General features: G+C 41.9%; 1 protein-coding gene across 13 annotated transcripts in view; it reads right to left on the bottom strand.

Moving 5' to 3' along the window:
- Window positions 1-24,368, bottom strand: part of MBNL1 (muscleblind like splicing regulator 1) — a 320,658-nt gene that overhangs the window by 96,010 nt on the left and 200,280 nt on the right. For 9 of the 13 annotated variants that reach the window (XR_003943570.1, XM_030216350.1, XM_030216347.1 and 6 more), the window contains 3 exons: window positions 19,752-19,922; window positions 12,846-13,049; window positions 5,980-6,264 (listed from right to left, as the gene is read on the bottom strand). Coding sequence is in view for 12 of the 13 variants with exons in the window: in XM_030216350.1 (XP_030072210.1) it covers window positions 5,980-6,264; window positions 12,846-13,049; window positions 19,752-19,922 (660 nt within the window). In the remaining variant the exon portion in view is untranslated. The remainder of the gene's footprint in view (window positions 1-5,979; window positions 6,265-12,845; window positions 13,050-19,751; window positions 19,923-24,368) is intronic. The other 4 variants (XM_030216352.1, XM_030216353.1, XM_030216355.1 and 1 more) reach the window with 1 other exon arrangement.

Below are 24,368 nucleotides of genomic sequence, written 5' to 3'. Positions count from 1 at the left end.
TATCCTTCAAGTTGTATCTTGAACAATTGTTTGTAAAATTCATAAATAAATAAAAAATAAAAAAACCCATGAAAGGCATATTAAAGCAATCCACATATACCATGTGGTCTACAAACATATTTCATTGAGTTTTTCACAACTATGAGATTAAGAAATAGTTCACCCATAAAAATAGCTATCTGCAAGTTTTCAACAGGGTACGGTTGACATCTGTTGCATATATACAAAAGATCAGACTCACAACACATTCATAAAGGTTGCAGTGTGACTTGGGCTCAGGGTTTAGATAAGCACAGATTCAGAGCAAGGCCAAAAAACATCAACAATTATTATAGCTGTAGTGAAAGGTTCTAAACAAATAAGGATTATGACATCATCAATGAAGATGACAGCAATTTTCACTAAACTACAATAATACAAAACAATAGGTTAGATGATAAGGCACTGCAAACAGTTGTGTGAAAAAAAAGAACCTGCATGGGCAATAGAGATATAAAATCAGACTACCGTTTTAGGTTTTGGCAGGCTGATTTACTTCTCTTTCTTTAAATCCATCTTGCTAAATTCAGCTGTATCCCCGTCATCAAAACTATCACAAACCTAACTACCGTATAATAATGTGTTAAAAAAAAAAATCTAGAACTGAAGCAGTTTGCTAAAAGGGAACAAAAAATGAGCTGTCCAAAAAGATGCATATTTTGAAAAGGCAACACTGGTGTCTATGTGCCTTTATGAATAGGATTCTACAATGACCTCTATTAATGCACAAATCCTCACACCAATTTACACCTGCTCCGAAGGTGTACATATGAGCATGTACTCTATATGCAGAAATGAGGTCTTACCTGATCATTTTCTTTCCATTAGTCCTTGTAAAATATATTTCCATTAGTCCTTCCCACTATTCTAGAACCTGTGGATAGCTGTGTCCATCAACCAGCAGGTGGAGATAGAGAACTGAAAACTGACCTGAGATATATCTCTCTTGGCACCCATCCAGCTCCTCAGTATTTACATAGACAAAAGACAAGCAGTAAGGAGAAACTCTGAATAAACACAACAACCATAAACAACTCACTAACCTAACACTAACCGATAAGCAAACATGTTCGGACTTCTCTTATCTCTGGACAGCCTTTACAGAACAAGAGACATGCATGAAGCACCATGCAAGGTGACAAGTCATTATTTGATACATTACTTTGTACCAACTAAACATCTGAAAAACCTTGGACAGGCCTCTGGACTAGTGGGAAGGACTAATGAAAAGAAAATAAATCAAGTAAGAACCTGTGGGATGTTCAACAGCAATCTCTACAGTGGTTGGGATCCTGGCGCCTCCACCTTGAGGACTGAAGCCTTAAAACTGGCTTCCGAGCACACAGCAACATCCGCCTTGTAGTGCATGCAAAAGTATGCAGCGTTGATCATGTTGCCGCCTTGCAAATATCCACCGGAGACAGTAAGGTAGTCTCCACTCAAGATGTCACGGTATGCCTTGCAGAATGAGCCTGCAAGGCCTGAAAAGCCTGCTTCCCTGAAAGCAAATAAGCTGATGTGACAGTCTCCTTCAGCTATCTAGCAACTGTGGGCTTGGAAGCCATGAGATGAAGCCTCTATTTACCAAAAACAGTCTGTCTGATTTGCAAAATTCATTTGTGCCTTCCAGATTTCTAATGAAGTCTCAATGCAGATCAAGAAGTTTCAAGGAAAAATACTGAGCCTCTTTATCCTCTCTGAAAAAGGACAAAAGCTCCACAGATTGATTGCGATGAAATGCTGATATAACTTTTGGAAGAAAGGAATGAACCATGCACAGGGAGACCCCCATCTCCAAAAAGCAAAGAAAGGGATCCCAACAAGAGACAGCCTGAAGCTCTGGTATCCTAAGTGCTGACACAACAGCCACCAAGAATAACGTTGTCTTTAGCGTAAGATCTTTCAAGGAGGCCTTCTGGAGTGGCTCAAAAGGAGGCTTCTGAAAATCATGAAGAACTAAACTAAAGTTCCTCTCTGGACATGGCATATGAAGGAGAGGCCACAAGCGGCCCGCTCTCTGCGAGAATCAAATTATATCTAGGTGAGCTGCAAGAAATGTCTTCTGTAGTAAGATCCTGAAACAGGCCAAAGTTGCAACCTGAATTTTTAGAGAACCCAATGCCAATCCTTTCTGAAGACCTGCCTGAAGAAACACTAGGATGTGCGCGATATAAGCAAAGAAGAGACAAAGTCCACACTCAGAGTACCAGCCCTTGAGCATCCTCCACACTCTCGCATAAGCCATGGATGAAGAGCATTTCTGAGACTGAAGTAAGGTAGCAATGATCAAATTAGAAAAACTTTTTTGTCTCAACCGCGCCCTTTCAATGGCCAAGCTGTAAGACCAAAGGTGCACGGATCCTCCATGAGCACTGGGACTTGCTTTAGTAGGCTATGTACCTGTAGAATACGGAGAGGACCTCCGTCCAGCAGTCAAATCAGGTCTGTGTACCATGGCCTCCGCGGCCAATCCGGGGCTACAAGAATTAATCGACCCCTGTGCAGTGTGATCCTTTTCAACACGCAGCTTACCATGGGCCAAGGAGGGAAGACATACAGTAGATGTGTCTCTGGCCAGGGCTGCAGTAGGACACTGATCCCCATCAAGCCCGGTTCTTTCCAGTGGTTGAAGAACTTGGGTACTTTGGCATTCCTCTTCGTCACCATCAAGTCCAGAAGCAGAGAACCCCATCAGTCTACAATCAGCTGAAACCCCTGGCTGGATAGTTTCCATTCTGCTGGATCTAAGGAGTGCCTGCTGAGAAAGTCCGCCTCCACAATTAAGGACCCCACGATGTGAGTGGCCGACAAGCAGAGAAGACTTTCCTCCACACAACCCATGAGGGAGGCTGCCTTCACCACCATCAAATGACTGCAGGTCCTACCTTGACAGAAAGGGTGGAAAGTTGCATAAGGCATTCCTCATTGCCCTGAGCTCCAAGCAATATAATGACTACTGAGACTCCTGTTCTGTCCAGGTGCCCTGTGCCAGAAAGAACTTGTAATGAGCTCCCCAACCCAACTTGCTGGCGAGTTCTGACAGTCAAATTCCTGGGCAACAATCACCACTGCATACTCCATCTTATAACAAGCATCCAAATAAGATGAAGGTCATACTTCGGTGACACTGAAGACCAGAGGCTGAGAAGACATTCCTGTCATGGCCACATATGTGTCCTTGCCCATGGCACTACTTCCTTAGCCACTGTCACTGACCCCAGAACCTGGATGTAGTCCCAGACACTGGGCCTGCCTTAACTCAAGAGAACATAAGAACACAAGAGCAGCCATACTGGGTCAGACCAATGGTCCATCTAGCCCAGTATCCTGTTTTCAACAGTGGCCAATCCAGGTCACAAATACCTGGCAGAAACCCGAATCGTGGCAACATTCCATGCTACAAATCCCAGGGCAAGCATTTGCTTCCCCATGTCTGTCTCAATATTTGACTACGGAGTTTTCCTCCAGGAACTTGTCCAAACCTTTTTTAAATCCAGAAACGCTAACCGCTGTTACCACAATCTCCAGCAAAGAGTTCCAAATTGTTGTCCCAGTCTCTTGAGTCATTGGCCCACTTCCCACTGTCTTTGTGCTGTTATTCTCTTTGAGGGATTTTGGCGTTCGTCCGCCCTCGGCAGACTTTTCTCCTGACCCATGACCGTGGCAAAATAACATTTTATTTCCTCTCCAGAGGCGCAGCATAATGATGCACCTACGGAGAGCCCACCCAGGTCGTGACTCCAAATATGCATTTGTGACCCCATTTGGGGTCCTGACCCACAGTTTAGGAAGCTCTGACTTACGGTGTGTTTGCAACTGTACCATAAGCCTGTTTTTAGCTGCCTATGCTAGTATTCCATAAAGAAAAGTAGGTATCCCATCAATGCTTATATGTAGTAAACACATATATATAGCCCAGTCTTGTCATCACTGTTCCCTCTAAACTGAGCTCGGGAGTCCTCCAACTGCATTGCTACCATTAGGGGGTGGTGCTTTAATATTATGTTTTCAATGGCTAGGAACAGGAAAGTTCTTTGGAGTCCTGCAGGCAGAGCTTGCCTGTCCCACTCTTGAAAATGTGACAGTAAAACGGCACCCCCTGCTGGCAGGACTGTAGGTGGAGGCCTCCAACTCAGCATAGAGGGAACAGTGCTTCTCACAACACATACTTATACACATGCATAAGTGGGCTAATTTAATAAAAGATGTTTTCCCATATATATGAGGGGGAAAGGAGCAGGAGGTTCAAATTCCCAGATGAAAAGTTTAGTGGAGGGTAAAATGTTTAATTCAGAAAATCAAATACACTTGTAAGGTTGATTTACATTTGCTTATAATCTGCTGTAGATTTATACCATGTCACAATATAATCTGTATTAATTTTCCGGTTGCCCCACAGCAAAAAAGGGAAACCGATATCTTGAATGCATGTATTAGGAATCAAAAACTTAGAGCAAAATGCAAAAAAAAAAGAAAGATGTGGGACAAGCAGTAACATATAAAATGGGACTTCTAGCAAAACAGCTATTTCCAGCCTGCAGATATCACAATCAGGTTGACTGGCACCACTTTCAGTGCCAAGGATAGGATGAACTTGTGAGCTGAGCGGGGAGTGGGATTGTCCTGTAAAGAAATGCATATTAGACAAGCTTATGGCATGTTAAGGCCTGGGAACTGTGTCAATGCTAACAGCAAAATTCATTAACTAAAAAAAACCAATATCTTCATTTCTACACAAGGACATATGACCACAAAACCAGGGAACTACTGAGAAAGAAGTATCATGTGCTCCACTCAATGATGAGTAAGATTAGTCCAGTCAAATTATCTTTCCCTTTAAAAATGATTACAGTACATTTTTTGTAAATGTCACCAATTCTGAATCTTTTATAGGGCTGAAAAGATCTTGAAAGACAAACTGCTTTCTTATTTTCTACATAGCATGAGACATACAGAAGAAGCATGAAAAAGTGAGCAAAGAGAAGGGAGACAAAGAAAGAATAAGCAAATGAAACAGAAATTGCCAAATGTACAAAGTTATTTTTCCCCAGACATGCAAAATGAGGAAAACTTCTGAGTACATCTGGTCCCAAACATTAAGGGGGTAATTCTATAAGCAGCTGCCTTGTTTTAAATGGCAGGAAGGCATGTAAATGGTGTATTCTAGATATTTACATACAAATGTGATCATCTGCACATGAAAATGTCCGTTTATAGACCAATGAAAAAGTACGCACACTGATCTCATGGCACTCAGAGAGCAAGTTATCAACATGCATCAAGATGTAGTAACTAGGGGCCCTGTTTACTAAGCCACGCTAGAGGCACGCTGGCGTTTTTAGCGCACACTAACCATGTAGACCCATAATATTCCTATGGGTGTCTACACGGATAGCGCGCGCTAATTTTTAGCACGCGTTAAAAACGCTAGTGTACCTTATTAAACAGGGCCCTAGGTCTACTGCATACAGTGAAACCTGTGAACACATCTTAACTGTAGCCCACATTGATAACGATGCCTCATACTTTGCTTGTGGAGAATGGATGGAGCACATAGGTATATGCATAAATTATAGAACTCTGTTATTCATATTTGTGTGTGCTAAGTCCTAAAAGAGGTCTAAGTGATTATGCTTAATGTACATGTATTTTTGGCCATTTGTGTTAGTATTCTATGAAGAAAAGTTGGTGCCTACTTTTCTTTATAGAATAGATCTAGGCTTTAAATTGGATACCTCAAACAGTGCCTCTAGTAGGCATTACAGAATTACCCTCTAGAAGTTTAAAGCAGCTAAGCATAGGCATACTATGAACTAAAAAAGTAAATGGCAAGGCAGGGATGATTATTTAGCGCAACTGAAACAGAAAATGTAAAAAGTCAAATAAAATAAAACTTAATTTTAAAAACTTTCTACTTGGCTTAGTGGATAAAGAACTCGCCTTTCTTCTCTGGGACCAGGGGTCAAGTCCAGCTTGCGGTCCTAAGTGATTTGAGTTTGGTGGTCTCTGTTCGGTCCCCAGAAGGCAGGAGTCCACATCACAAAACCACCAGACATAATTAGGCACAACTGGCAGTCTCTGCTCAGGAGAGGCCCAGGACTGAGCTGGCATGGAGACTGAACTACCTCTCACCCATAAAGAGGGTGCTCCCTCCAGGTCAGGGTTGAGGTCATTGGTGGGGCAACGTGGGGAAGTTCGTAGTGCAGTTGCCTGATTGTAGCTGGCCTGTGGATAAAAAGAGGACTTCAGTTTCCATTCCTGCCAGTCCCTTAACCGTCACCAGCATAAACACTCACTCAAAAAAGAAAAGATAGATTTATGAACGGGGCACAGGTACAAAATAGAAAAAGTAAATGAAGACAAATGGATAGGTTAAGAGAAGAAACCAGAGGTGGAGAATTAAAAAAAAATGTAAAAGGTGATTAAAATCTATTTAATTTAAAAGAAAATTAATAGTTTATAAGGAGAAGAAATGAAACCAGATTCAAGGGGGGGGGGGGGGGGGGAATAAAGGGAATAAAATTAACTAAGTGAAAGGCAAAATTAAAATTACACAAATGAAAGAAAATGAAAAATGCAACTTTTCTTAATTAAAATGAAAAGCGTTTATGATATAGGACAGAAGAACAAATGATACACACTTAAAAACATTCTATGAAATATGTATTTTTGTAGCACAGGTGCTTTATTTGGAATCATTTGTTTTAGAAATATGTGTTCCTTTTCATTATTTTTTTAATAAATACCTTTTTGAAAGGATGATAAGATTAGTAAACTTTCTGAGATTTGTTTTTGATGCACTACTTGTTTCTGGACCCAAGGAAGAGCAGGGATGTGGTCAAGGACAGAATCACTCTCAGTCCCCAAACCTGCAGCTAGCTACAGTACAGCCAGAAAAAGTTGAGGACAAAAGGTTTCAGGAGCCTGCGAGAAGCTGGCAATACCTGAAGTAGTGAGCAGAAAGGAGTTGTACGGGGAAAAAAAATTTGCAAGAAAGTGCATGTAGATTACATCAGATAATGACAAAGGCAAGTGAAGAGATCAAGACGTTCCAAAGCAGAATATCAGAAGGCCTCATTACGTACATCATGCAACATTTCAGAAGGAGGTATAAGGCAGCCAGCCTGACGCTGATGAGAGGAAAGTTTGAAATGAGGGAGGCTCAAGGAGGTAGGTAGAGTTCAACAGTCTCTATAAGAGAAAGGGACGCGGGTGAAGAAAGGCCTAGTAGTATGGACAAAAAACTAGAAGGAACATGGAGGCAAAGAAAGTGAGGAAGCAAGCTTAGCCTAGCACCAGAGAGCAGTCAGAAGAGGTAAAAGGGGTTAACATACACCCAAAAAAAACCCCCAAAGCAATTGCAGAACTGTCCAGCTGTCTAAGAGGGCCCAGGAACACTCCACTAAAGGACCTCATTCTTGAATACTTGTCCCAATGGAAGGATTAAATCTGAAGTGTTTTAATTTTTGTTTTCTTTTTTTACAGGGTGTAATTACATGTAGATAAGAAAATATCATTTGCACAGGATTCTGATTAGTATTCTATCAGCAAAATATTATTTTCCCAAAACCCCACAAGGGAATGTAACATAGAGAAATGTTTGCAGACCTTCAATTAAATTAATTGACCGAAACCGTGTCTGGTTTTCAGATACACTGTAGAAATGGATTCTACCACTCTAAACAATAATTCATTTTTGGATGGGGGAAGAAAATAAGAGTGGTTGAACAAGGCTGCATCTTGCATTTGTTACACTTTTCAGAATAGGAACCTTATAAATGCATACTGTTTTAATCTACTTTATATAAAATGATGATTATAAAAAATATTTAGATCTGTATTCGGATCTGGCAGTAACCACATTTTCTAAAATGCCAGCCAGAGCATTTAGAAAAAATGCGTATTAAGCGCCACTATATGGATCGACAGAAGCATTGAAAATACTTCAATGTGGGCATCACTGATGGCTACATGTATAGCTGTGATATTTAGCTGCCATCTACACTCTACCCTAACTTTGTTCCAGCACTATACAAAGCATTCTGAAATGGTTACAGTGACTTTCATGTCACTATTTGTATACAGCTGAAAATTAGTGGCCAGGGGACTTATACACTTATTAGCCCCAGGTAAACATGTACGTCCTTCTGAACACTAGGAAGAGAAGAGAATGCTACATGAGCTGCAGCATTCTCTACTCTTTTGTCTTTCTTGGAATCCTGTAGAGGTGTCTTCCTGTTTCCTGCCTTGAATACTAGGTCAAATATTGGGCCTCTTGGGTTTAAAATTTAAGGCTCTGTTTACCAAGGCGTGCTAGCGTTTTTACCACGCACTAATGCTAGAGACACCCATATAGGTGTCTCCAGTGTTAGTCTGCACTAATTTTTAGTGCGCTGTAAGGGGTCCTTTTACTAAGGTACACTGAAAAATGGCCTGCGATAGTGTAGGCGTGTGTTTTGAACGAGCACTGATCCATTTTTCAGCACGCCTATTTTTTTTTGGGGGGGGGGAGAAAATAGACGTGCGGCAAAATAAAAATTGGCGCACGTCCATTTTGGGTCTGAGACCTTACCGCCACCCATTGACTTAGCGGTAAAGTCTCATGAGTTAACCAGGTGGTAATCATCAGCGCGTGTACACTGCCGATCACTGCCCGGTTAGTGCTGCACGCAAAAAAAAAGGAATTACCGCCAAGGCCATGCGGTAGCTCCAAACTGGCACGCATTGGACACGCGTAGGCGCCTATGTGGCTTAGTAAAAGGACCCCTACAAGCGTTAGTGCACGTACAGCGCAGCTTAGTAAACAGGGCCCTTAGCATTTTATTGAGGAAAACCACACTGGACTGAATCACAAATTACATCTCTTTATAGTAAGCTGGGTATGATACTGGAATGTTGTAAATGGAGATCTATCCTATTGCTTTAAAAAGGAAGAGAAATCCCACAGTAGATCCTTGTGATCTTAGGCTTGCCACTTAACCCTCCACTGCTTTATGCAAAACTTAGGGGTCCTTTTGCTAAACTGCGTTAAACAGCTAAACGGGGAGTGGGGGAGAAATGGTTCCTGGCTGGCTGAATCACTTGTTCGGAGCTAACTGGTCACTTGCAGAGGCATTTAACCAGTTAGTGCTGCTGAAAATATCCGGTTAGTCCCAAATTCAAAACCAACTATTTTGGGAGCATTCCCTGGGCGAAGTCAGCACTTGACAGGTTAAGTGTCAATACTCAGCCCTTAAACTAGCCAAGGTCACCACGTAAAAAACAGCCCTAACTGGTGCCCCATAGCCTGTCAAGCGCTGAATATTGCACTTAGCAACATGCAGCGGGGAGAGTCAAAGTACAAGGCACACCAATCCAAAAAGAAGCACAAAGGGCTCTCAAGAATGGAACCAGTACACTTTACTGATGACCCGACATGAGCCATGTTTTGGCATATATTAATGCCTGCCTCAGGGGTCAATTCAATCATGCAACACTTAATGTTTGTGTGGTTACTCATATTCCAGTGATTCATCACCACGAAAATCCACTCCGAAGACAGAAAATGTTCCTGTAACAATTCAGCATGCCAGAAGAACACGCTAAAAATCATACATTTTTCTGGCATCCTACATCGTTACAGGAATATTTTCTGTCTTCAGAGTGGATTTGCGTGGCAATGAATCGCTGTAATGTGAGAAACCACACAAATATTAAGTGGTGCTTGATTGCATTGATCCCTGAGGCAGGCATTAGTATATGCCAAAACATGGCCTGTCTCAGGTTATGAATAAAGTGTACTGATTCCATTCTTTACAGCCCTCTGTGCTTCTTTTTGAACAACTATTGCACTTAACCAGCTATGGTTTAGACAACTCAGTAAACCTGGAAATTCAATTCCGAAGCCCAGAACTGAATTTCTGGGCATATCACTGGCGGCAGCTAGCAAAACACTGAGCACCGCTGGCTAAATATTTACCCCAGGATTTTCAGAATGGTAAACAGTAGCACTGGCCTGTTAAGAAGGGAACCTTTCTGTTAAAAATCCCCCAATAACTGCCTAACATGAGAATGAGAGGGATACGACATGGGTTACTGGAGGTGTGGCTAACTGAAAACCACTGTATGGGTCGGTACCAGGGGCGTATCTGCGTGGGGCCACAGGGGCCTGGGCCCCCGCAGATTTCGCCCTGGACCCCCCTACCGCCGCCAACCCTCCCCCGCCGTTGCTGTCGCCTACCTTTGCTGGCGGGGGACCCCAACCCCCGCCAGCCGAGGTCCGCTTCCTCCTGCCGCTGCCGGCTGCCTTTAAAAGAATTCCTTCAGCTTCATTCTGTTTCTGAGTCTGACGTCCTGCACGTACAACGTGCAGCGACGTCAGACTCAGAAGAAACTTTCGGTGCCAGCTTTGCAGACTGCAGTGGAAGAAATGAAAGGACCTCGGCTTGGCTGGTGGGGGTCCCCCGCCAGCTGAAGGAATTCTTTTAAAGGCAGCCGGCAGCGGCAGAAGGAAGCGGACCTTGGCTGGCGGGGGTTGGGGTCCCCCGCCAGCAAAGGTAGGCGACAGCAACGGCGGGGGGAGGTTGGCAATGGCAGCGGCTGGGGGATCGCAATGGCGGCAGCGGCGGGGGGGGGGGGCTATAATGTGCACCCTCACTTTGGCCCTGGCCCCCCTTACCGCCGCAGTTCAGATACGCCTCTGGTCGGTACCATGCTAGCTGCCCCAAATGCCGATAATGCAGGGCTGTGGTAGTAGCACAAGATTAATGCTTGGGGTTATTAGCATCATTTTGGATTGACTTGGACAGCAGTGGAGGAGGATAGCTGCTGTCTGGGTTCCAATCGACTATCAATGCAGCCCCTAGGTATGTCCCAGGAGGGGAATCTGAGGGGAGGGAAGGTCATTGGGAGAGGAGAAAAGATTTTTAGGTCAGAAGGGCTGGGTTTTAGTGAAGGGGCAATTCGTTTATGTCAGAGGCCTGCTCCAGCACTGGGGTGTTGAGTCTGTCATGGGGGAGGTTCAAGGGGTGTCAGGGTGCTGACTGGAGGGAATTCACAGTTGTGTGTGGTGGGGGGTTGGAATTGTGTTGGGGATAGATTCTGTGGGGGGCGGAGTTAGTGTGCCAGGACTGGTTCAAGTTGGTGTTGAGGAGATCGAGGTGCATATCAGAGGGGAGGTCGGGCATCTACTTTGGCGGGGGGGGGGGGGGGAGGGTTTCAGATGATCATTGGGGGATAGGGATGATCATTTGGGGGTTAGGGGGCCTAATCGTGGAGGGTTGGGGATGTGTCTGGGAGAGGTATTGGTTACAGGTACCATGGCTAGCTGTCATACTGTGTCTTAATGCATGGCCACTGCATTACATGCTCAGGTGGTGGCGAAGTGGGCCTGCGCTATCGGCCCAGGAACATAATGTGGTGGCCTTCCATTAACTCTGTGCTCTGTGCACAACGCCTGCATTCCACAAAGGTTTTGCAATTACAGTATGTTAATTTTTGCAGCAAACATGAAGTAACTGCAAAACTTTCCACACTAGTAAAAGAGCCACTTAGATTATATGACCTAAGGGGACAGGAAAATTCTTGCTGTATATAAAGGTGCTTGTCGTGCTACAACTGAAAAAAGGCATGAGCTGAATACAAAGGGGGTGATATTCAGAAGGATATGGCCGCTAAAATGGCAATTAGGCGGCAATCTGGCGATATTTAGTGCCGGACAGCAGGCTATCCGGCGCTGAATATCACCAGTTAGCGGCTTAAAGATAGCCGGTTACATCGCGTGATATAACCGGCTGCCCACCGAATTTAAAAGTCAAACCAGCCAAGTTTGGCGGCCAATGGTGAAATAACTTTGGCCAATCTGACTTTAATCGGCCAGCTTAGCCAGTTAAAGTTGGATCGCCCAAAGTTAAACTGGATATTCAATGCCTGTCACCGGAAACAGACTAGAACTGAATATCCGGGTTTAGCATGTTCCACGGGAGACAGCCATCTCCCATGGTCTGAAAACTGGGTGGAAAATCCCCTCCCTTCTGCCTATATTTTATTGATTTATTAAAATGTTGGAAGTAAGATCAACCGATTTACATAATTTTTCTGTATCTTTCTGTAGAAGCCCTTAGTCTTCACTCCCAGTCTTCAAGGGCTGCCAACAGGTCTGTTTTTTTTTTTTTATATCCCTAATGAATATCCATGAAAGAGATCTGCATGCCCATGACCTCCACTGTATACAAATTTCTCTCATGCATATTAAATTGAGGTACCTTGAAAACCTCACCTGTTGCAAGCCATCAAAGATTCGGAGTGAAAAACAACGATATAGACTGTTTGGTGGCAGCTGGCAGCATTAAAAAAAAAAAGCAAAAATATTTTGCAAGTGGGGTATGATGTGCTAATTTTTTTTAAGGTTACCAAACAGAAGCTGCAACCTTGTTCAACTTCACTGATTATGATTGTCAAGTACTTTCTGTTAATCAAGTCTTCCACTTTTCTGCCAAAACGTTTCAAGTTTGTTATCAGCAATGTTTTTCTTTCATTTTTTAAAAATAAAAATAAAGAGAAAAAAATTAACAAAAAAACTATAAAATTTAAGCCCGCTTTCATCGTTTCATTTTTTAAAAAATTTTGCTGAAAGAGGTTACATTAAAACAGGCTTTCACCTTCCATGCAGTTAGGAGCACAGACACTCAAATAATTCATGACAATAATGGCATGCAACAGAAATGTTGCTTTTTTTTTTCTAGGATAATCTTGAAGATATGAAGAAACTACCTCACTCCAAAACGGACTAGGTGAAAAACGGGGATATAAGCTGAGTGATCTCCTACCTCCAGTCTGTCTGTCCTCATTAATTTCTGTGCGGCTGCAGCTGCTGCTGCTGCAGGAACTGGGACTCCGTGGTTTCCTGTGACCAGCATTGGAGGCGTTGGCAGGATTTCTGCAGAGACCAAGCCAGGAGAAATGGGCCCCAGGTAGGGGTTAAAGGCGGCTGTTGCACTGGTGGCTAAGCTGGGTGCAACTGAAAACATTGGCTGTAAGCAAAAAAGAAAAAAGAAATGTAGTCTTAATCAGTACCTTACTGTAGATTTGCCACATCTCTCTGCCTGTAATTCTACTACTACTACTTAACATTTCTAGAGCGCTACTAGGGTTATGCAGCGCTGTACAAGTTAACAAAGAAGGGTGGTCCCTGCTCAAAGGAGCTTACAATCTAAAAGAACGAAATGTCAAGTTGGGGCAGTCTAGATTTCCTGAGTAGAGGTGTAGTGGTTAGGTGCCGAAGGCGACATTGAAGAGGTAGGCTTTGAGCAATGATTTGAAGATGGGCAGGGAGGGGGGCCTGGCGTATGTGCTCAGGGAGTCCGTTCCAATTGATACAGTTTGATATGTTTTACCAGAAAGCTATATTTATTTATTTATTTATTAATTATTACATTTGTACCCCGCGCTTTCCCACTCCAGTCTCTGTTCCTTTTATTTTGCTGCACCATATGCCTGGAATAGACTTCCTGAGCCGGTACGTCAAGCCCCATCTCTGGCCGTCTTCAAATCTAAGCTAAAAGCCCACCGTTTTGATGCTGCTTTTAACTCCTAACCCTTATTCACTTGTTCGGAACCCTTATTTTATCATCCTCACCTTAATATTCCCTTATCTTTTGTTTGTCCTGTTTGTCTGTCCTAATTAGATTGTAAGCTCTGTCGAGCAGGGACTGTCTCTTCATGTTCAAGTGTACAGCGCTGCGTACGTCTAGTAGCGCTATAGAAATGATAAGTAGTAGTAGTAGTAGTCAAGGCAGGTTCAATGCAGCTTAAAGAATAATATGGATTACAGATAATTGATAAAGAGAAAATAAGTTAATTAAAGCAGAATAAATATTTACTGCTAGTGCAGTATTTTATGTTTTAACGGTTTTTATTGATGATACAATACTGGACAGAACGAAAAGGTTTACAGGTATTATTGAAACAACATCTTAAACTTATATTCGAACATCAAAAATGCAATCATCAACTTTTTAGCAATTTCCCCCCCCCCTCCCCCCCCCCCCCCCCCCCTTTGTCCCTCCCCCCCCCCTCTTCCCTCCCTCCTCTTATCTGATCCTTTTAGCTCCATTCCCATTCTCTCCTCCCCTTCACCTATTGCTCAGCGAAGGAATTCACTCAGCTTTTGTACAATCAGATTGTCCAGGGTAACCTCATTATCCTTATTATCCTAGCCTATGAGAATCTTGCCCTTTCTTTTTAGGGCCGCCAATATGGCACCCTGGTACAAATAGCTGCGCCTGAATCAGGGGTGGTCTCCTGCCCACCCCGCACTCAACTACGCCGCCCCGTAAGTGAATCCCTCCATGCTCACTTGCTATATATAGGGGGAAAAAAAAAAAAAACCCCACAGCCTTTTATAGTGTGTCCAATATTAGGCTTCGCGCACGCGGTGCCAGGGATTGGATGTAAGGTTTCCAAACCTCCAGGAATTGTGCTCTCTTCTTCGGGGAGTTTCCCACCATCCTACGCTCGTGTATTAAGAGCTCATGAATTTTGTTTCTCCAATGCCAAAATTCTGGTGGGTCTTCACTCAACCACCCAGTCATAATCAATTTTTTCCCCAACAAGCAGGCCTTGCGCACCAATGACTTCTGATTTCCTCTTTGGAGGACGAAAAGCTCGTGTTTATCCAGAATAACCCCCATAAAAGAACAATTTATTCGAGATTCCACTAAGCCCTCCAGGTATTGTATTATATTGTGCCAAAACCTTTGCACTGCAGGGCATTCCCACAGACAATGATAAAATGTGCTTTCCCGTTGCCTGCATTTAGAACATAGTGGATCTTGCACTCCTCCCATCTTAAAAACCTGTAATTTAGTCATGTATGCTCGGTGCAAAATTCGATATTGACATTCCCTTAGTGTCGCATTAATCGATATCTCAGGAATTCGGGATGTCAATTTATTATAATCCAGCACTAAACTGGGCTGTTGTATTTCTCGTGCCCAACGTGCAGTAATAATTTCGGTTTTTTTCCCTGGACCCATCTCCCATAAGGCCTTGTGTAGCTTTGATACTGTAAGTCTCTCCCCAGTTACTGTTTTAAAGAATTCCCTGATTTTCTTCCCATGCCCACTGGTCAGCTTTATACTATTTAGAGATCGAACATAATGAGCTAGTTGCTGATAAGCAAATATGTGGCTAGTATTGAATCCAACCCCCAGAGCACCCAAATTTAACAATCCTCCATTGGTCCCTAGTACGTGCTCCAACCGCGTAATCCCCTGTGAGCCCCACCTTCTAAACACCCTGTTCTCTGACCCAGGTGAGAAGTTTGGGTTGCCCTGTAATGGCATGATATCCGACACATCTCCCTCCATCCCCCAGTAGCCATTGAGATCTCGCCAAACCGCCCGCATTGGTTCCAGTAGCAAACTTCCCTTAAACTTATTTGGCAACTTGTGCCCCTCCGCATGTAATAAGTAGTGTGGGTGAAATGGCAGGAAATATACCTGTTCTAGTTTCCATGGGGTAAAATCTTGTTTATCTAATAACCAGTCTCCCAGATGCCTCAATAGACACGCCTGGTTATATTTTTTAATATCTGGGAGCCCTATACCTCCTAATTTCCAGGGGCCTACCAGTATGTCTAATGGTATTTTAGGTTTTCTTCCCCCCCACAGAAACTGCCTTAAGTATTTATGGAACTGCTTAATATCTTTGTTTTTTAATCGCAGCGGCAAAACCTGCAGTGTATAAAGCCATCGGGGAAACTCCACCATGCGGAATAACTGGATCTTCCCATGTAATGTCAGCGGCAAAGCCTCCCATTGCTTCAGCCGACCTCTCATATCTTCCAGCAATTTAGTAAAGTTGAGAGTGTAAAAAATCTTTGTGTCCATGGCCACCTGTACTCCCAAATATTTGATACTTTCCTTGGCCCACTTTAGCGGAAAATCATTCCCCCACTCCATTTTAACACTATGCTAGTGCAGTATTTTAATAATAGTAATAAAAAATTCCATCTTAGGCTCCTGTCCTAAGGGGTCCATTTACAAAGTCACGGTAAAAAGTGGCCTGCAGTAGTGTAGGTGCGCCTTTAAGCACACACTGGACCATTTTTTACTGCAGCTGGGAAAAAAGGCAATTTTTTAATGGGCCGGGAAATAGACCTCCGCTATTATTAAAACTAGTGCGCACCTATTTATGGCCTGAGCCCTTACCACCACCCACTAAGTTAGCAGTAAGGGCTCACGTGCTACCCGGATGGCAACCGTGCAGTGCGCGCCAATGTAGGCGCACTGCCAGTTACCATTGGGAACACCCCCACGGTTACCACCGGGAATGCCCTACCACGGGATTTGGCACATGCCAAAATCGGAATTACCACTGGGCGAACATGCTACCCTGGTGGTAATGCCAATTGGGCGCACACTACCTGTGTGTTAGCCCTCCCACACCTTTTGTAAAAGGGCCCCTAAATGTTTTGTGGGTAATATTAGCGTTTGTTTCAAGTATAAATACAAGGGACTGTTTTAATGTTCTTTTTACACTTCAGCTGGTAAAGTTTGATGTTTTATATTTATTTAAGTGGCTGCTACATGGTTATATGTACAAGTGTGTTATCTTAAATGATAGCCATGACCTTGCCGGTGTTCTTTTATCATCTGGTTTCTATACGGTAAATGGCACATCTCTATGAAATTGTACAGTGATAATAGATACAGTTTCAGTTCTGGAGCCTTTCTGATCTCCTTTTTGGCCATTCTTTTCAACCATTATGTTGTGTCACAATTGTCAAATTGATCTGATATTATTTTATGTTTATATTCAAATACTCAAAAAAAATTTAGAAAAACAAACCAAAATTCTATAACTCAAAAAACAAGGTTTGTAAAAAATGCCCACATTCAATTCACATAGGGGTCCTGTATAATTTACAACTTTAAATAAACGACACCTCAAAGCTCCCAACAGAGGACAATACAACATCTATTAAACATCCCTCTATCCCTCAGGAGTCCCATTAATACCACTGGTGTCTGAGACTAAGAAGAAAAAAAAGAACCAGTGTAAAAAAAAAAAAAAAAAAAAACAGTCCAAACAGAGAAAAACTGATTTAAAAAAATCTTTTGCCTCACTGCAAAAACAGATACCACCCCAAGCAAATGAGTCCAAGCTCAAAAAATGAAGGGACTCTAAACCAAAATTTCACAAAACCGCCATCACAGTTATCTCTGTGATAACATAGTAGATGACGGCAGAAAAAGACCTACATGGTCCATCCAGTCTGCCCAAGACAAACTCATATGTGTATACCTTACCTTGAATTTGTACCTGTCCTTTTCAGGGCACAGACCATATAAGTCTGCCCAGCAGTATTTCCCGCCTCCCAACCACCAGTCCCGCCTCCCATCACAGGCTCTGGTACAGACCATATAAGTCTGCCCTCCCCTATCCTCGCCTCCCAACCACCACCCCCTCTTCCCCCCAACTGCTCCGCCACCCAATTTCAGCTAAGCTTCTGAGGATCCATTCCTTCTGCACAGGATTCCTCTATGCTCAAACAAAGGGGGGCAAGCTTGCCAAAAACACTTATCTTATGAGACAAATCTTGTCTTCCAGCAACCGCACCCACAGGCTCCGCTGCAAACCGCTACAGAACACTGCAGTTCCGCTGCCTTAACAGGATATTATGAGAGCAGCTTGCCGATCGATGAAGGCTGTTATGAGATTGTTGAGATCCACAATGTCAGTAAGCAGCGAGACGGCAGCGGAACTGCAGTGGGATGGTCTGTTCTCATAAAAATGGATGCATTAAATGATAGCATTTTCATTTCCTATGCTGCCATTGATGTAAGATTTCACATACATAAGTACATAAGTATTGCCATACTGGGAAAGACCAAAGGTCCATCAAGCCCAGCATCCTGTTTCCAACAGTGGCCAATCCAGGGCACAAATACCTGGCAAGATCCCCAAAAAGTACAAAACATTTTATACTGCTTACCCCAGAAATAGTGGATTTTCCCCAAGTCCATTTAATAACGGTCTATGGACTTTTCCTTTAGGAAGCTGTCCAAACCTTTTTTAAACTCCGCTAAGCTAACTGCCTTTACCACATTCTCTGGCAACAAATTCCAGAGTTTAATTACATGTTGAGTGAAGAAAATATTTCTCCGATTCGTTTTAAATTTACTACATTGTAGCTTCATCGCATGCCCCCTAGTCCTAGTATTTTTGGAAAGCGTGAACAGACGCTTCACATCTACCCGTTCAACTCCACTCATTATTTTATAGACCTCTATCATATCTCCCCTCAGCCGCCTTTTCTCCAAGCTGAAGAGCCCTAGCCGGTTTAGCCTTTCCTCATAGGGAAGTCGTCCCATCCCCTTTATCATTTTCATCGCCCTTCTCTGCACCTTTTCTAATTCCACTATATCTTTTTTGAGATGCGGTGACCAGAATTGAACACAATATTTGAAGTGCGGTCGCACCATGGAGTGATACAAAGGCATTATAACATCCTCAATACAATGATATAATACAATACGATATAAGAAAGATAACTCACCTACACTAGTCATTTAGCAGAGCATGTGTAAACGTTTGAAAGTATGCAAATGTTCTTTGGACTTGATTCTAGATAAGTTTATTAAACATACCTAAAAGTATGATTTAGGTATGTTTAATAAACTTATCTAGAATCAAGGCTAAAGAATATTTTTGTAGGCCATTTCACTGAATCTTAATCCAAAGGTTCCCTTTTACTAAGCTGTACTAAAAAGTGGCCGGCATTATCCTCGGAACAGGTCTTTCCCATAAAATGGCTCCATTTTCCATTTTGCCTATTAATGGTCACATGCTAATTTCCCCATTAGCGCATGGCCAATAGTGAGTGAGCCCTGACCAACACCTTTGTTTTATGCAGTAAACGTGCTAATCGGTTAGCATGAGGCAACGTAGCTGTGTTAACCGATTAGCAGTGGGCATGTCGACTCTCCACCCCCAGTGCTAAAAAATATTTTCTATTTTTTAGTGAGTAGGCAGCACACGCCAAACACAAAACTAACTCGGGATGACTGAGCACGCCCTGCAGTAGTGCCTTTTACCCTGTGGTAAGCATGCATTAGTGCGTACTGCAGTGTAGTAAAAGGGCCCTTAACCCCTGGATTCTATATATGGCACCTTAATTCCGAATGGAGATATGCACATAACTTAATTGGTGTAATAAGGTAATCAGCATTTTTAACAGCACTTAAAAAGCAATAATGAGCACTAACTGCCAATAATTACAATTTATGCGTGGAAATCGCTAAGCATATTCTATAAGAACTGCGCCTAAATTGCAAAGCACGCAATTCAAAATAAACGTGCATAGCTTAAAAGGGGCATGTTCATGGGTGTATTTATAGGTGTTTTGTGGGAGTTCCAAAATTACAGAATATAGGTCAGTGTGCCTAAACCTACGTGCATGCATTTACACCAGGTTTTTACTGGCATGAATGGATGTGTGTAGATTTAGGCGCTATGGTATCGACTAAGCACATTCTATACACAGCGCCTAAACCTTATAGAACATACTTAGTTCCGCACAGATTTTTTAGGCGCCATATGGAGAATCTGTCCCTAAATGTCTTGATGCCCACCTCATTCTCACCATGACTGTTCGCTATAATCTGCTGTAGATTTTCCTAATTTCTGATCTTAATGAGAAAGAACTGGAGTAGATACTTATTGCTTACCACAGGCTGTAACTGAGTACCAGGAATCATCGCATTGGCTAATTGCATTTGTTGGGCCAACATGGCCATATTCTTCTGCTGAATCAGATTATTACGTCCATTTATTTCTAGCTGTGTTTTTAAGTGTGGGGGTGGGTGAAGGTATTTGCAATTCTCCCTCGAACAACGTCCCTAAAATAAAGGAATAAAAAGATAAAATAACAATGAAGCAAATAAATGAAATTGCACTTATGCATTTGAAAGAGAACTGTCAGCTTTTTATTTTAGTATATTTTAAATCACTTACAAAATATTCCAATTAACTGTGACAATAATAACAAAATTGTGCTATCCACATTCAGTTTTGATACAGAACCGTTTTGTATAAAGACGTAAGGCTCCTTTTACAAAGTTGCGCTAGAGATTCTAGCATGGCAAACGTGCTGCATTTGGCGCACCGGAATCGCTAGTGTGGCTTCATAAAAGGAGCCCATAATTGTTTAGTATTATAAAATCTAAAATGAAAAAATCAAGCCATGAAGGTTCAACTTCAAACAATAATCAAGTGATTATATCAGGGCACGCATTCTTTTAAAATCTGTTCCAAAATAACAATATGAAAATTGAGCTTCAAAGAAAGGACAATTTAATCAAACAAATTAGCATAGCTTACAGATATTCTAAATTATTCTGGCTTTAATTCAGCAAAAGGCCCTTTTACTAAGCCGCATAGGTGCCTAGGCACGCCCAACATGTGCCAATTCGGAACTACCGCCCGGCTACTGCATGGCCCGGGCGGTAATTTCATTTTTATGTGCATCCAGTACGCGTGCTGAAAAATATATTTTATTGTCTGGTGCACGGCGCTAACTATGCGGTAATTGGCATTGTACACATACTGACAATTACCACCCAGTTAACGCGTGAGACCTTACCATTAAGTGAATGGGTGGCAGTAAATTCTCAGGCCCAAGATGGACATGCACCAATTTTCATTTTGCCACACATCCATTTTCAGCCCCCCCCCCCATCCCCCTAAAAAGTCCTTTTTTGCAGGCGTGCTGAAAAATGGACCTGCGCATGTCCAATACACGCGTCTACAACAGCACAAGCCATTTTTTTGGCACACCTTAGTAAAAGGACCCCAACGCTTTTTGAGTTATGCATGATGTACTTTGCATATACTTAAGGCATTTGCTAACTTGTGTTAAGGTTTTTCTTTAAATTCATTTTTCTCCTCATGAATGTAGTGCTGTGTTGATGTTACATACTATGGGCCCTGTTTACTAAGGTGCGTTAGTGTTTTTAGCACGCTAACCATGTAGACGCCTATAGGGATATATGGTTAACGCGTGTTAAAAATATTAACACGCCTATAATGCTTGCTTAGTAAACAGGGCCCTAGGTTTGATCTATACAGGTAATATTTAACCATAGTTGGTTGTTACTTTGGTGTCACTAAACAATTTAATGGATTGAGATTTATAGCGTTCTAGTTTATAAACAATGCATTCTTGATAATATAACATCCATGTCATTCTTGTTTCCTCTCTCAAATCTTGATAAACGAAGGGCTGGATATTTCTTATCACAGTTTCCGCAATCACTACGCATCTGAATACTATTTTTTAATATCTATGACCCAATATTCAGTTCTGCTTAATCCTAATTAGGAGAAGATACAACCTGGTTAAGTAGTTCTGTCACACTTATCCTGGTCATTATCCATGTACCTGTCTAAAGATTTCCAGTATCAGATAAGGACCAGCAGCCACTCAGTACTTGGATATTCAGCTCTGGTATCCGGGCACGGCCCAGTGCTGAATATCCAGGTAGAAAAGATGGCAGTGGTCAATGTTTAAAAAAAAAGTTGACTGCCACAGGCTCAATATTGCCCCTATGTACATATTTAGTTATTTTTACAAAATGGATAGTCATATCCATAGGACTATCTCTTTCTCTAAATAACACTTAATAATATAACTGCATAATTTTGCAATTCAGGTAACAAAATGACCTGCAGATATATCTCTTGTGGTGCTAAAGACAGTGGTAAAACTTCATTGATATTCATGAAATTTGCCACTGTTGACTGACTATAGGATGTCTGAAAAGCCAAGGTCAGTCAAGACTTGAACATGCAAAAATGGAATTATTTATGCACAGCAAGGTTACATATCCAATGTCTCATGAATCTTTGCCTTGCAATGTTGTAATCCCTCCCCCATCTAGCCCCTATGCCCAAATGCATTTTATTACTAATAGCACTGTCTCAAATGAGGACATATCTTATCAGTGCCTGCAGAACTTTCAAATGTAATAAATAGGGAGAAGAGGATGTAGCCCAGCAATACCAGAGATAAATAAATAATAGTATACCAAGAGGTACCAAATAACAGATGAACATTACCACCTCTCAATCATTTGATAAAATATCAGTTACCAGTGCATCATCTGAGGTTCAGTCCTAGCCAGACCTTCTCCAATTCTACACCACTTTGGCTGATTGTAGAATATTAAGAAAGAGGTTCATACATATTTTAAATAAAAACATACGAATTTATCCTCTATTGTTGAAATAATAAATAAGTTCCAACTGGCTGATATTCAAAGCGATTTAGCCAGCTACTGACCAGTTAAATTATTCAGGGCTAGCTGCTAATTTTCAGCAGCACTTAACTGGCTAAGTGCCACTGAAATTCATGGTTAGCGCCTAATTAAGTGTTGCCATACTAGGACAGACAGAAGCCCCATCAAGCCCAGAATTCTGTTTCCAACAGTGGCCAATCCAGGTTACAAGTACCTGGCAAGAACCCAAAGCAGTGGATTTTCCCCAAATCCAACTTAATAATAGCTTATGGACTTTTCTTTTAGGAAGCTATCTAAACCTTCTTAAAACCCCGTTAAGCTAACTGCTTTTACCACATTCTCTGGCAACAAATTCCAGAGTAATTACATGGTGAGTAAAGAAATATTTTCTCCAATTTGTTTTAAATTTACTACTTTGTAGCTTCAATGCATGCCCCCTAGTCCTAGTATTTTTGGAAAGAATAAACAAGTAATTCACATCTATCACTCCACTCATTATTTCATAGACCTCTATTATATCCCCCCTCAGCCATCTTTTCTCCAGCAAACACACACAACTCTGCCATTATAGAATACTAGCTTAGCACCTAATATTCTGGCGCCTAACTTTTGCAGCCTATACTTAATTTACCCCTATATGCACAGTGGCAATATTCAGAGAACCAGGTGAAGCAACTCTATGGGCATCCAAAGAAGGTAGAAGAGCACAGAATGCAACACGAGCTGCAGCACAGGGTGTGTTCAACAAAGGTTCCAATGCAGGAATTGTTAAAAAAAAAACCAGACACGGGGCCATGTTTCAGAAGAACAAGCCACCTACCTCAGAGGTCAAAGGTTATACTGTATAAAAACATATATACTAAACTAAGTACCAAAACCAGAAATAGAATAAAAACCAGAAATAATATAAAAACAAAAATAAAACAATAATATAAGTAATATAATAAAGTATGGCAAAATCTATCAGACTGCCAATAAACACAATACAGAAGTAATAAAAATAGTAAAATCATTAAAAACAAAACGTCTTTCGCACCCTAGTACAGTCACTAGTCATAAGCCACTTAGACTACTGCAATGCCCTGTACGCAAGATGTAAAGAACAGACCATTAAAAAACTCCAAACAACCCAAAACACGGCAGCCAGACTCATCTTTGGAAAACCTAAATATGAAACCGCGAAGCCCCTAAGAGAGAAACTACATTGGCTTCCGCTCAAGGAATGAATTGAGTTCAAGATCTGCACAACCGTGCACAAAATCATTCACGCAGATGCCCCACTCTATATGCTAAACCTAGTGGACCTACCGCCCAGAAACACCAAAAGATCAGCCCACAAATTCCTTAATCTGAATTTCCCCAGCTGCAAAGGAGTGAAATACAAACAGGCTTATGCTACGACCTTTGCATACAAAAGCACACAGTTCCGGAATGCGCTACCCAAAACCCTGAAAACCATGAACAATCTACCCAGCTTCCGCAAAGCTCTGAAAACACACCTCTTTAACAGAGCCTACAAAAGTCACCCTCAATGATTCAATTCATTCCCCAAATCACCTGAACACACCTAAAACACTTTGCACACAATACATTCCCCAAATCATCCGAACATACCTAAAATACTCGCACTCAACCTACCCAACATCTGCCCATCTACTACCTCTTTTACATCAGCTTAGGATCAACTGCATTTAAATCATGTATTGATTTTATCATAACCTTTTACATCAGCCTATGATCAACTGTATTTAAAACATGTATTGATTTTTACATAACCTCACTCTGTAAGCCACATTGAGCCTGCAAAAAGGTGGGATAATGTGGGGTACAAATGCAATAAATAATAATAATATGGTACACATGTAAAAATGAGGCTAAACTGAGTACAAGCCAAGCAATAAACGGATAAATTAGGGCTTACCTGATAATTTTCTTTCCATTAGTTCTTCACACTATCAATGACTAGACCCAGTCAGCAACATTTATCCAGGTAACAAGGGCTGCTACCCGAATAAATGCTTTTAAAGACTGAGTTGAATATTTGTATCT

This window comes from Microcaecilia unicolor, chromosome 10 (assembly GCF_901765095.1).
Source record: "Microcaecilia unicolor chromosome 10, aMicUni1.1, whole genome shotgun sequence".
NCBI lineage: Eukaryota > Metazoa > Chordata > Amphibia > Gymnophiona > Siphonopidae > Microcaecilia > Microcaecilia unicolor.
The sequence above is the reverse complement of the archived record's forward strand: the minus strand, read 5'-3'. Positions and strand labels throughout refer to the sequence as shown.